This window comes from Typha latifolia, chromosome 1, assembly GCF_019914945.1.
Source record: "Typha latifolia isolate L0001 chromosome 1, TyphaL0001v2, whole genome shotgun sequence".
NCBI classification, from domain to species: Eukaryota; Viridiplantae; Streptophyta; class Magnoliopsida; order Poales; family Typhaceae; genus Typha; species Typha latifolia.
The window spans coordinates 12,152,732-12,166,198 of NC_133086.1; the positions used below are offsets into that span (position 1 = coordinate 12,152,732).

The following is a 13,467-nucleotide window of genomic DNA, read 5'->3' on the forward strand; positions in this document are numbered from 1 at the left end:
CCGAGAGAATGAGAGAATAAGAGAAAGAAAATTAGAGAGAGAGAGGGAAACCAGGGTGGTCACGTGGTGGTGATGTAGTGGCCGGTTGGTTCGGTCCCACCTCTATGCGTCACCGCGACGTCGATTAGTGGAGGGCTTGGTGAGGATGTGTGGCACCTCCACTACATCCCTTACATGTAGCTCATGGTGGGCACAAGGCTTGCCGCAGCGTGGCTAGTCGCGTCGTGTCCAATTTTTTCCTTATTTCTTTTTTTTTGATAGCTTGGGTTATTACATTTTCCTTCCCCCCTTATGAAAATTTTGACCCAAAATTTATATACCTCTAAACAATTTTAGGTATTTGGATCGTATCTCATCCTCATGCTCCCAAGATGCTTCTTCTATTGCATGGTTTCTTCACAAAACTTTTACAAAAGGTGTAACTTTGGTTCGAAGTACCTTACCTCTCCTAACAAGAACTTTCATAGGCTGCTCTTTATATGATAGATTTTGCTAAAGCTGAACTGGTTCATAATGAATCACATGCGAAGGATCTGATATATTTTTCCTAACACTAACACATGGAACACATTATGAATTTGTGCCAAATAAGATAGTAAAGCTACTCTATAGGCTACAAGACTACCTGTTTAAGAATCTCATAAGATCCTATATACCTAGGACTTAACTTTCTTTTATTTCCAAATCGAAACACACCCCTCCAAGATGAAACTCTTAAGAATATTTTGTCTCTAACTTGAAACTCTAGATCACACCTCCTATTGTCAACATAATTCTTCTATCTACTTTGTGCCGCCTTCATATGGTCTATAATTATCTTTATCTTTTCAACTATTGTTTGTACTAATACTCAGTTTTCAACCTTCTTTTCTCCAACTTCTTTCTAATCAATCGGTGATCTGTATTTCCTACCATATAATGCCTTCATAGGAAGGCATACCAATGCTAGCATGATAGTTATTATTATAAGCAAACTCTATCAACGGTAAATATCTGTCCCAACCAAACCGAAAATTAATTGCACATGCTCTCAACATATCCTCTAATAATTGAATAGTGCCCTCAAATTGACCATCTATCTGTGGATGATAAGCTGTACTAAACTGTAATTTTGTTCCAAAAGACTGATAAAACTACTTCCAAAACCTAGACACAAAACGGGGATCTCTATCTAAAGGGATACTAACAAGAACTCCATAGTGAGCAAAGATTTTATCTCAAAACAAGAGAGCTAACTTTTCCATTGAATTAGTAGTACTAACTAGTAAAAAGTTTCATATTTGATTAATCCATCAATAATCACCCAAATTACCTTCTTTCCTTTTTGCATTTTTGGTAAGCCTATTACAAAATCCATATTAATATGTTTTCATTTCCATTTAGGAATCTGTAAAGGTTTCAATGTACCTACAAGCCTCTAATGCTCAATCTGATACGATCTTCCCTTTTGGCTATGGAGCTCTGATACCAACTTGATACGATCACGCCTTTTTGGTAAAGGGTCGATCTCTTCCAATTCTTGATCTGGACTAGATCTAGCACGGAACTTTGAAATAAGATCCCAAAATATTCTGCTGTTGGATCGATGTGAAATTTTGATATGTTGTCACCCTAGAAAAGGGCTTTCCAACAAATCAAGTTTCAGGCGAATCGGATTGTGGATCTCGAGATACCGTCCGTTTAGTGGACGAACATCAGGATGCTCTGTTTTGGATTCGTGGATGGAGGTACGAGATCCTAGGTAATGATGGTTGGTGGAGGGCCGGCGTTAATGTGGTGGCACTGGTGAAAAGTGATGGTGGAAGGGTTGTGGTTGATGGAAGGATTAGGGCAAGTGTGGGATAGATTGGACGAAGGGGAAGAAGAAGGCCACCCCTAAGGGACTAGGGTGATTAGCCGGACAAGGGAGGTTAAAAGCGGCGTCGCCGGGGATTGAGAGAACGGGAGCGAAGAAGACGAAGGAGGCAAGGCAAAACTCAATCTCAATAATCAATAATCAATTTGGTTGCCTACCACATCCTTTTATAGGCTAACCAACAACTCAAATTAACCCTAAAAACACAATTTTCGTCAACCGCGTTTGAACTCGCCTGACCGCGTTCGAACGCACCGAGTTCGCTCTTCTGGATTTGCGAACGCGATGCAGGCGTTTGAACGCGCAATCGAACGCGCCTGTCGGTATTTGCGAACGCGATGCAGGCATTCACAGTGCGTTCGAACGCACAGTACATTCTCTTCACCACGTTCACAACCCCATTCACAAACCACGTTCGAACTCACTCCACCCGCGTTCGAACGCGACTTACAGAAAACTTATTTTAATGAAAATTAAACACTAAAATATGAAATAAAACACTCCTAAAGTGAATCCATGTTCGAGACGACGTCGGTGAAGTCCGAATCGTATCACAATCTTGATTTGCTGATGAGTTAATTTAACCACAAATTCTTCAATATTTCTTTTCATTTCTTCCCACCAGAATTTATTTTTCAACTCATGATACATTTTTGTTACCTCGGAGTGCATAGCGTAAGTAGAAGTACAAGCTTTATTAAAAATTTCATTTCTAAGTTTTCACAATTAGAAAACATACAATTTGCCTCTAAATCATAGTATCCTAGTTAGGGGTGGCAAACTTGACCCGACCCGATAACCCGACACGATAACCCGGCTGTTAATCGGGTTTGGGTTTAGGTTAATCGGGTTCAGGTCATAAATGGGTCAACCCCCCTAACCCGATTATTAATCGGGTCGTGTTTGGGTTTATACCTCTAACCCGCTTGACCCATTTAACTCGTTTAAGTAAACGGGTCAGGCGGGTCGGGTCGACTGACCAACCCGCCACACATAAATATATCATATATGATATATATTCTAAATTTCTAATTTGACCAAAATACCCTAATACCCTAAAATCCAAGTCACCCAAAGTCTAAACCTCAATCCTCACACCAGCCACTAGCGCCATCGCCCCCTTCACTTACCTCCTCCCCTTACCTATGCCCACAGCCCACGTTGGCGTCGCTCCTTCCCTCCTCACTGCCGGCGCCCAAGCTTCTCACGTCGGCGCCCAAGCTTCTCACGTCGTCTCCTCACTGCGCCGCCCAAGCTTCTCACGCCGCCCAAGGACACCCGAGCTCCTCGCATGAGCTCCCCCCTCAGGCTGCCCGAGGACACCCTCGGTGTCTGATCTACCCCTCACGCCGCTCGAGCTCACCGATCCGGCGATCCCCGAGCTCCTCGCGCCGCCGGACACCCGAGCTCCTCGCGTCGTCGGACACCCAAGCTCCTCGCGCTGCCAGACACTCGGATCGGTCTTCATACATTGAGGTTCTAAATTTCTAATACATTGAGGTTCTAAACTTCTAATACATTTTAGTCATGATATTTTTCAAATTTATTTTTAATTTTAAAAGGCAAAGTTTTATCTTTAATTCACCATGATCTGTACTTATTGTTGAATACTTTTGCCTCATTTTGAAGTCTTTGTATCTCATTGAAACATTTTATGATCTAAGAAGTTTTAGCTCATCCTGTAGGTTTTAAAGTAAGGTATGTCTCTAAGCACATAACTAATTTGGCTATGTAATTGTAGAAGAATTAGTAAAAGAGTAAGAAACTCAAAAGCATTGGTTGGTTCAATTTAGTACATATACTTTTCTTCTCACTTGATTATAGTCGATCATCGTTTTATTGGTTGGAAACATCTTTCACAGCTACGATGGCATTCATATGTTAGTCATTTATGGGAAGATTGGATGCTATGGTGAGTGAATGTAGCTAAAATTATGACCTTCCTGATTCCTCCAAGAATGTCTGCATTTCTTCTTGTAACTCCTTCCACTATTTCCTGCATGTGTTGTTCGGCCATGTTCCAAAAATGCGATGGTGCTTGACCATGTTCCTGACCTATAATTATAACACTGCATTTTCCTAACCTATAATTATCCTCAACACCTCATTCACTTTGGAGTACAAATGCATCTCATCAACAACAACATGGTGCTATCATATGGCATATGTTTGATTTTTATCTTATTCTAATTATTCACAATTAGGGTCAAGGTTACACTTCCATGGAATGATTATCTTAGCATAATTATAGCAATACCTGCAGAGGTCCAATCCAGATTCTTGCAGAAATCAATACATTAGTGATGGATTATATATGCTAGTGACATACATTAGATCCATAGATATTATTTTACTGTATTATTTTTTTAGTTACTGATTATTTGTATAATTATTGATTATTGTTTAGTTACTTATTATATATTTGTTTAATTACTGATTATTGTTTAGTTACTTATTATATTTTTTTAATTACTGATTATTGTTTAGTTACTTATTTTATTGTATTATTTTTTTAATTTCTTGTTAGATCTATTTAGTCAAATCTATCTCACTTGATTTTAGTTCAATTTAATTTAGGTTCATAGCTTTGGTTCCATGTTATGATATTATTTCTCTTGCTCTCATTTTAGTTATGGGTGATGATAGTGTGGAGATATTTCCTAAAGATGGAGAAAATATTTCTGAGGAGGTTCCTCCTCCCATAGTATGTAAAGAGAATTCTAGTAGTAAAAGAAAAAGAAAACAAACATCTAGTGTTTCGAAAGTGTTTACGGAGCTACCAAAAGGAGAAGATGGGTTAAAGAGAGCCACATGTAAATTGTGTGATGTTATATACATATCAGATAGTAAGTATGGGACTGGAAATATGAAACGCCATATACCTATATGCCCAAAGTTGAAAACTAAAGATATAGGTCAATTATTCCTTGCCAAATCAGAAGGATCAATGTCTTTACAAGTTTCTAAGTTTGATCAGGAGAAATACTGTGAATTGATGACAATAACAATTGGTAAGCATGTATTGCCGTTTCAATTTGTTGATTATGAAGGAGTCAGAATATTGCATGGTTACTTATGTGATGAAGTCAAACATATTAGTAGAAATATAGCTAAAGCAAATATTTTGAAAATGTACAGAAGGGAGAAGAATAAACTCAAAGATTTGTTACATTCTATTCCTGGAAGAATCAGTTTAACATTTGACTTGTGGACCTCCATAACCACTGATGGTTATCTATGTCTCACGGCACACTTTGTTGATAAAAATTGGGTATTACAAAAAAAATTATAAATTTTTGTGTAATGCCAACCCACACACTGGAATAGCTTTATCTGATAAGATTTATATATTATTGACTGAATGGGGTATAGTGAAAAAGTTATTTTCTATAACACTCGATAATGCATCTGCAAATGATTTATTTGTTGAGTTGTTGAGGAGCCAACTTATGTTAAATGATGCTTTATTATGTGATGCTGATTTCTTTCATGTTCGTTGTTGTGCTCATATTCTTAACAACATAATTAAATATATTAAATATATATTTAATAGTAGCAGCAATAACATCATAATTAAGGCAGCAGTAATATATAATTTAATTAATCAATATTACAACTGTAATAATAGCTCAATAGATTTGTACGGGTGTAAAGTAATTTGACATATATATATATATCCTACCTCAATCCTAGTGGATGGTGGCCACAGAAGGCTGGCCGGCCCTCTTGACCAACCATTGGCCTCCTTGCCTCACAGAATCCAGAGAAGGATCAAGTAATTCTACTGATCTCTCTCTCTCTCTCTCTCTCTCTCTCTCTCTCTCTCTCTCTCTCTCTCTCTCTCTCTCTCTCTCTCTCTCTCTCGGGAAGTAGAAGAGTGAGGAAATAAGCGAGAAACCAAAGGATGAGTGTGCTCTCGTCCCATCTGCAAAGCCTCAGACCCACCACGGCCTCTGCAGCAATCAACCCATATCTCCATTCATCTCAATCCTTATCTACTTCCCAATCAATTCTTCCCAAGGTACTAATCTTGCTAATTTCATCTTCTCTTCCTTTTTCTCACTTCAAGAAACTGATACCGGTATCCCGTCATCATGTCTTCCTACAAGAGTTCCTTCTGCAGAGGCCAATTAGATCTCTCCCACGCATTCCGCTCTGCGTCAGATAAAGGCAGGAGAAAACGGAGAGGTATAGATTGCATTTGATACTGTTTCCTTCAAGGAATCAGTTAATTGATAATAGATAATTGAATTTGGTACTGATTTTGGAACTAGTAGTGTAGGCTTGGTTGTCCGTGTCCTACCTCTAACTGAGGAAAATGTTGAGATGGTTCTGGACGAGGTCAGGCCGAGCCTGATGGCCGACGGCGGCAACGTGGCCCTGCATGAGATTGATGGGCTCGTCGTGGTGTTGAAACTGCAAGGGGCGTGTGGGTCGTGCCCGAGCTCAACGATGACTCTAAAGATGGGGATAGAGACCCGGTTGAGAGATAAGATCCCCGAAATCCAGGATGTCGAGCAGATACTCGACACTGAGACTGGACTCGAACTCAAGGAGGAAAACGTTGAGAAGGTAACCACACTGCTTGGAATTGCTACTCTCTGTTTGGTTAGTGCTTGGACTTGAATTTATGATCTATTAATAAGAATTTAATCTTTGATTCAGCTAAGCTTAGTATGGCAGTTAAAATTGCCAATTTGAGATGCTTTGTGCAATGGGAGGAGTATATGTTACTCCTCTTGTATAGCATTCTCTAATGCAATGGATTAAGTATTTGCACAAAAGTCCGAATTAGTCCAACCTAGAAATTTCTACCATTGAATGAGATGAATTGAATCTAGCTTAGATTGCCCACTATCCTTATTATACTTCTACAGATGTAGTCTAGTAAAGGAAGGATTTTGTGTTAGGATGCAGGTCATCTTCTTACAGCAATAAGAGGAAGAGAAATTTGATTTATTACTGTACTTTTATCTGTAGATATCACCTACTTCTATCAGTTCTGAATTGATATATGGGATTTATGTTATCCTTCAAATTAGAAAGGGATAAGTAGATTGGATTGTAGCCATAGCAATCTTCTGTTTGGAGTGGCAAATTTGCTTTAGAATCTCATTGGATTTTTTTTTCCCCTGTACTCGCTTCCTGAGTCCTTCCATTTCTTTTAATGCTACCTCTTTGGTTGACACTTTCTTTGCACCTGTACCGACATCTCTACCTTCTTCCTCTCCTGCATTTTTGCAAGTAACAGAAATGTGTAAGGTGATCATGCTAACAATGGAATTCCTTTTTATGATTTCCTTCTGTCACATTCAACTAAAGTCAGGCTTGGGTAATGTTTAGTGAGGCTGGATGCAGTAAATTTTCCATGTTTCTTAGTTTGTTGGAACATGGAAGATTATAGTAGGTCACAATTTCAAAGGAGCTGAAATATATCTCTTTGATTAGGATAGAGAACACAAGGACTTCTATTTGCTGAATTTCAGCCGAATTTAGATAAAAGGATTTAGCCAAGTTAAGCAATGTTTCAGTAGTGTAGTGTACTATATGCTTTCTTTCTGATGAACTGATATGTACAATGGCTCTCTCCATCTATATTGGATTAGTTATTACTCTTGCAGGCTTTCTTCGTATCATTGATCTTCTAGAGATAATGTTCCAATTTGTCTGAGTTCATTATATTTAGTGTACTTCAGCTATTTAGTTTACATGCATGATTCCTATATAATTATAATATTCACAGAAAGATCATGGAGTTTGATTGCCATAGACTAATTGATGGAGGAGAAAAGGTTAATTTTGTCTACTCAAAAGATCTGGGATTAAAATGTTATCTACTGGTTTATTCAAGAGAGAACAATCAGAAATAAAAAAATTTGGAAATATTTGTATTTAAGAAGGAAGGGGATTCTACTATGAATAGGAAAGCAATTTTTGACGATCCCACTCAGTGTAGAACATGAAACTCGATTCCACTTATTCTAGTGTGTTTATATGATTTAAGTTAGGGCTTCATGAGTCCAGATCAAAACTTTCTATAAATAGAAAGTACATATTTTTGTCATATTTGGGTCTCAAATCTTTTATTAGGCTATGTACATTCCAGTAGGCAAGTGGCCAAAGTAGGTCAGTTCAGTTTATTTCTTAATTAAAATTTGAGTTTATTAAACTTAATGCACTTGATCCTGGTATTTGTGAGAATTAAGAGATTAAGAAAGAACTTCCTTCCGCTACTCATTCGTGAATCAATGGATTAAAGTTATCTATCTTTTCCTTGATGTTCGCTGCATCAGTTAGTATAAGAACTTGCAATCCATTCTGCTTCTTTACATCACTAATATGTCTCATGGGGAATAAGGTGGAACAAGAATCATAGATTTCTGTCATTTTATGCCTTTCGGTGTGGGGATACATGTAATGTGCCAAATGTATATGGCATCGATTTGGTAGTGTCCATGATTCCACTTGTTATTCCCCAATCATATGTTTTTCTACCCCCATGAGTAACTTAACTAAAAAGACATCAATCTAATACTTCAAGTAGCCAATTCCATTGCCATCTTTTTCTCTCAGACTACATTATGGTTTACTTTACAAGAATTTTGCAGTAAGAGTGGGAATAAAGAACCTAAAGCTCAGAAGTAGTATAATCGTTTGATCTCACATGAATGAATTTGAGGTATGCAAGAAGAATGAGATAAGCATGCTTCTTAGGTCATAATGCAGAAGTGGTTTCGCACAAATCAATAAATGATCAATAATGCTGCTTGCATGATCGAACGTATAGACGAGACAAATAATACCAGATTCTAATAAAATCCACCTCTGTCTTATCTTTCAGGTTCTTGATGAAATCAGACCATATCTTACTGGCACAGGAGGAGGGGTGCTTGAGCTTGTTCAGATCGATGGCTATGTTGTTAAGATCCGGCTTACTGGACCTGCTGCTGGAGTCATGACAGTCCGTGTGGCTGTAACACAAAAACTGAGGGAAAAGATTCCTTCCATTGCAGCTGTTCAGCTAACAGAGTAGCAACAGAATTTACAGTATCATAGAGCAATTAATCATGGAGGTACAAGGATCGCTGCTGCATCAGACCATGACATTATCTTGCGATATATGCCTAACCAGCTCTATGTTGCAAAGAAAATTTTTGGCGTTTGGTGAAGAGCAACATGATCACTACACTTCTTAGTGTCAAGTTTTAATTTATATTGTTCATTTGTTCGATGATAGAGAACTAAGATTCACCATCATGTATCAGTTAATTGTATCTATTTCACTCAGCTTTCTGATGGATTTTGTTTTTGATTGGATTATTGACATAAATAACATATATTTCCTTCTGGGTTTCTGCTACGCAAAATAACTACCATGAACCAACTAATGTGGAGTAGCGTAGTCATAGATATCAGGATTGAATGATTAATTCTTTTTTTTTGTTAATTAAAAGAAATAACAGATGGAAATTTAGAAACTTGTAGAAGAAATGGAAATGGGTGATCCCACTTTAGGATACCATATCATCATGCATAAATAGATTTTTTTGTCCGTAGCTCCCTTTTTTTTTGTCACTCCAAGAGTGTTTTAAGGTTTGACAGGATGAAAGAGTATGAAACACGGTTAGTTAGGGATGAAAGAGTATGAAACACGGTTATCTAACTAATAGAAGTAGATCGAACTTAGTAGTCAGACGGATAAATTTAGTCATAAAATTAAAATAATTATATTTTAAAAAATTAAAAGAGTAATTATGATATGATTTTGTACATAGTTAAAAACGATTGGGTAATATAGTAACACAACCTCGTGAGTCCGGCTCAGTTCTGGTAATTATGGTATGAAGGGTATCTATTTGTACTCTTGGTTTCATTATACATGTATACGTATAGCCAACTAGGCAACTATAGATCATTACTGATTTCACGTTCCCAATAAAATTATAATTGGGAACGGGTTCCACTTTAGTCTCAAAACAGGGGATAAAAAAGCCTATCGATCTAGTTGAATTGGAGAACCATATAAACACACATCCTATATATGCTTAAATCCTTTGGTTATATCAAAATTCCAGTACAGATAGGGAGGTCATACAGAACTATGCAGACATCTTTTTCAATTACAAAATATAGTACAAAAACAGAGAAGGTAGTGTTCCTTTACTTCAATACTGGGATTGTTATAAGAAATTTTAAATTATGGCACTAGTATGCTGCATCAGTAGTCTTCATCATCATAATCCCTGCGTCCTGTAAATCTTCTGACCACTGCTGCGATAGCACTGAGAACAAAGAATGCTGCAATGAGATCAAAACCCCCTCCGACGCCGACTGCCACGCTAGGCCCCGGTGCAAAGAAGGTGAACGGCGACCAGCCCCATCCGCCGTAGAATGGCACCCCATAGCCATATCCGCCAATGAGAGGCGGTGCTACCGGTGGGTTGATATAGACGTTAGTCCTGTACAAATTAGAGCCCTTTGTTATGCATATGTTGCCTAACTTTTGATGAACTGTATTGCTTGATCCGTATATAATGTGCTCAATTTCTCATGTATAGCAAATTGATGGCTGGAAACAACTTACAGTTCGTTTTATTCAGACATGCATATTTCAATTGTTTTTTTTTTCTTCTTTTAACTTCAAACTAGTAGTCCTTTCCTCACCTCGAATTGTTGATCCGGGGACCCGACGACCTCGGCGCCGCAGATCGAAAGGCTTGACCCCCAATTCTGCCGCCGGACTTTGCAGCCATGGCTCCATCGACCGAACCAAGCGTGAGCACACCTGCAGCCAGCGTGAGCATCGCCAGTTTGGCCAACTTGGTCTCACTTGATCTGCTGCTCATCAGTTCCACAACACAACACTTAATACCGTGAGGTATCAATTTAAGTGCAATAAGATATATAAAGTAGAGGAATTGCGGTAATTTTACCCAGACGGTTCGGTTTCTCTCTCCATGGAGGATCTGCATGAGAGCTGTGGGAATGGATGCAGCTTCCTTGTGCGCTTGGGGAGTGGGGAGAGAGGGTTGGTGCCGGTGAGGAAGCTGTGCGGAGAGCTGGAAGCGAAGGCCATTCTTCTCTTCTTTCGTTTAGGCTAGAGAGAATTAAGGGAGCTTCTTTGTTCTCCCTTCCTCGGCTAGATCTTTTGTTTTAATTCTATTCTTCTTTTTTCCTTCTTCATTTGTCACAGTTGCTCAAAATAACCAGGGAGAGGCCAGCAGAAGCTTATCTTTGTAGAGATCTAGAACTTGCCACGTGGCTCAAAACAACTGGTTTACCCGAGGTTTCTAAAGAAGAGATTTTTCGTTGTTTCATCAAAATTGATGGAGGCTACATTGCCAAGCAGTTTAGCACGAGTTTGACTATTTTATGTCAGACCAAAATTTTTTATTTCACTTTAAAACTTAAATATAAGACGAGGTGAAGTGAGTTAAAAAATCAATAACACACTTATATGAATATTTAAAAGTCCCTATGAAAATGACTAAGTTTATGAGAACAAATTTCCACATTAATCACTAATAAAAAGTTGATGAACTGAAAAGTGACATATATGAAAATTTTCTCTCAGAATTCAATAATTTTCTCAGCAGTTTTAATATTTTAATATATAAATTAGTGACCAAGTTAGTGACTTAGATTTGAATATCGTTGTTTCAATAAGTGATTTTTTAATTCACTTAGGATCGTTTAAGTTTTAAAATATAGTAGACGTGTAAAATAAAGTTTGGAAGGGCTACTTCTTGTCAAAAACTCATTTAGCACACGCCATAAATCTAATATAAGTTTTTTGAAATCGATTCAATTCCTTGTGCTGAAATTTCTAATTGATGAATTTAATATTTGGGATTAAATTGTAAATTGTTTATAAATTGATTTCTCATTCTACACACTTGTTTTTATGAGGTTTTTAGTGATTTGTGATCTTTGATTTATTCCTCAAAAATCTAAAACAAGTGTGTTATCTTAATATTAGGATATTAGTATACTAATAAGTTACAGAACGTCCTCTTCATTATCTAAATTAATTACAGGAAGCAATTCGCACAACCGAGAGAAAATATTTACCAAATATTTTTTGGTAGTCCAAATATTATGAAACCAAGGATGGTCGATCCGTAACTTCCTGAGTGCCTCTAACCGCCCCTATCTCTAAAGGGGCTTATGTGACCTGACTTAACCATTGACAGGCTTGAATTCTCTACGTTTTTGGCAGTGATGGTGGTGGTGACGGGTAGAGAGGATGAAAGGGTTATGGATGATAATGGAGATGATGGTGGATGGTTGATGTAGTTTAAGGGATAAGGACGAAGGGGGAGAAGTGGCTAAGATTCCAAGAAGGAGAGAGGACTCGACAGATGAGGGAGATTAGAAGATAGATGAGACCTTGCCAATAGTAGATGTGGGTGGTTGGTGAAAAGGGAGGAGGGAGATTAGGGTAGAAAGACTAGAGAGAGGATAGAGGAAGATAAAAATTAATATTTATTCATCATAATGATTTTGGTTGCCATCCACACCATTATAGAGGGTAGCCAATAAGATAAAATAATAATTATTAACCCTAATACTAGTGGACTCTCGTTGATCGCGTTTGAACGGGGTTGACCGCATTCAAACGCACAAAAGATATTCTCTGTGGATGCGAATTAATGCAGGCGTTCGCACGCGGGCGTTCAAAAATGCCCGACTGCGTTCGAACACACATTTTGCGTTATCTATTTTTGGGAACTAATGCAGGTGTTCGCACAGGCGTTCAAATGCGCCCCCTTCCACGTTCGAATGCAACCTACAAAATCTTTATTTTTTTTAAAATAAATAACTAATACAATAAGAAAAGATTCTAGCAAGGTGTATCAGCCCAGCCCATCACGCTTTCCCCACCTTGTCCTCAAGTTGTAAAGTCGGGGAAACGCTCCAAGATGTCTATCTCCATGATACGATTCAGACTTCACCGATGTCGTTTCGAGCATGGATATACTTTAGGGGTGTTTTTTATTCTTATTTTTGTGTTTATTTTAAAAAAATAGAGAACGGTTTGTGAATGCCTGTATGTCGCGTTCGGACGCATTTGTGAATGCCTGCATCAGTTTGCAAATACAGTGAACGCAAAATGTGTGTTCGAACACGATCGAGCGCGTTCGAACGTGAACAAGCACGTTCGAACACAATCGAGCATGTTAGAACGTGATCGACGAAAATTCACTATTTCTAGGGTTAATAATTGTCATTTTTGAATTATTTGGTTAGTCTCTAAAGGTGTGGATGGCAATCAAAGAGTCATTATTGAATAAATTGAGTTTTGCCCTAGTCTCCTTCATCTTCTTCTCTCTTGTTCTCTCGTTCTCCGGTGTCATCGATTCTAACCTCCCTCGACCGGCCACTCACCCTAGTCCCTTAGGGGCGGCCCACTCCTCCCCCTTCTTCCAATCTATCTATCACCTTGTCCTAACCCCTTCCATCATCCATAATCCTTCCATCTCCACTAACTCACTGGTACCACCCCATTATCGTCGATCCACCACCATCCACCATCATCTAAGATCTCGTGCCTCCATCCACGGATCTATAGACGGACTCCCTGATGTTCGTCTACTTCTCGAATTATATCT

The 13,467-nt window shown here is 38.3% G+C and overlaps 2 protein-coding genes across 4 annotated transcripts; one reads left to right on the top strand and one right to left on the bottom strand.

Annotated features, from left to right (window-relative positions):
• Positions 1 to 5,551: 5,551 nt before the first annotated feature.
• On the top strand, positions 5,552 to 9,202 carry LOC140781180 (nifU-like protein 3, chloroplastic). 2 transcript variants are annotated; one of them, XM_073127036.1, is made up of 4 exons: positions 5,552 to 5,876; positions 5,965 to 6,043; positions 6,138 to 6,427; positions 8,697 to 9,202. In XM_073127036.1, exons 1-4 carry the CDS (start codon positions 5,760 to 5,762, stop codon positions 8,886 to 8,888), a joined length of 678 nt encoding a protein of 225 aa, XP_072983137.1. In that variant the 5' UTR covers positions 5,552 to 5,759; the 3' UTR covers positions 8,889 to 9,202. The 2 variants fall into 2 exon arrangements, with proteins under 2 accessions (XP_072983137.1, XP_072983129.1); XM_073127028.1 differs by having other exon boundaries at positions 5,554 to 5,876; positions 6,138 to 6,463.
• A 693-nt stretch (positions 9,203 to 9,895) lies between these two features.
• LOC140794104 (uncharacterized) lies at positions 9,896 to 11,060 on the bottom strand. Of its 2 annotated transcripts, none has more exons than XM_073145979.1 (3): positions 10,789 to 11,060; positions 10,520 to 10,690; positions 9,896 to 10,314 (listed from the first exon to the last, which is right to left on the bottom strand). In XM_073145979.1, exons 1-3 carry the CDS (start codon positions 10,929 to 10,931, stop codon positions 10,074 to 10,076), a joined length of 555 nt encoding a protein of 184 aa, XP_073002080.1. In that variant the 5' UTR covers positions 10,932 to 11,060; the 3' UTR covers positions 9,896 to 10,073. The 2 variants fall into 2 exon arrangements, with proteins under 2 accessions (XP_073002080.1, XP_073002073.1); XM_073145972.1 differs by having other exon boundaries at positions 10,520 to 10,693.
• Between the last annotated feature and the right edge of the window lie 2,407 nt (positions 11,061 to 13,467).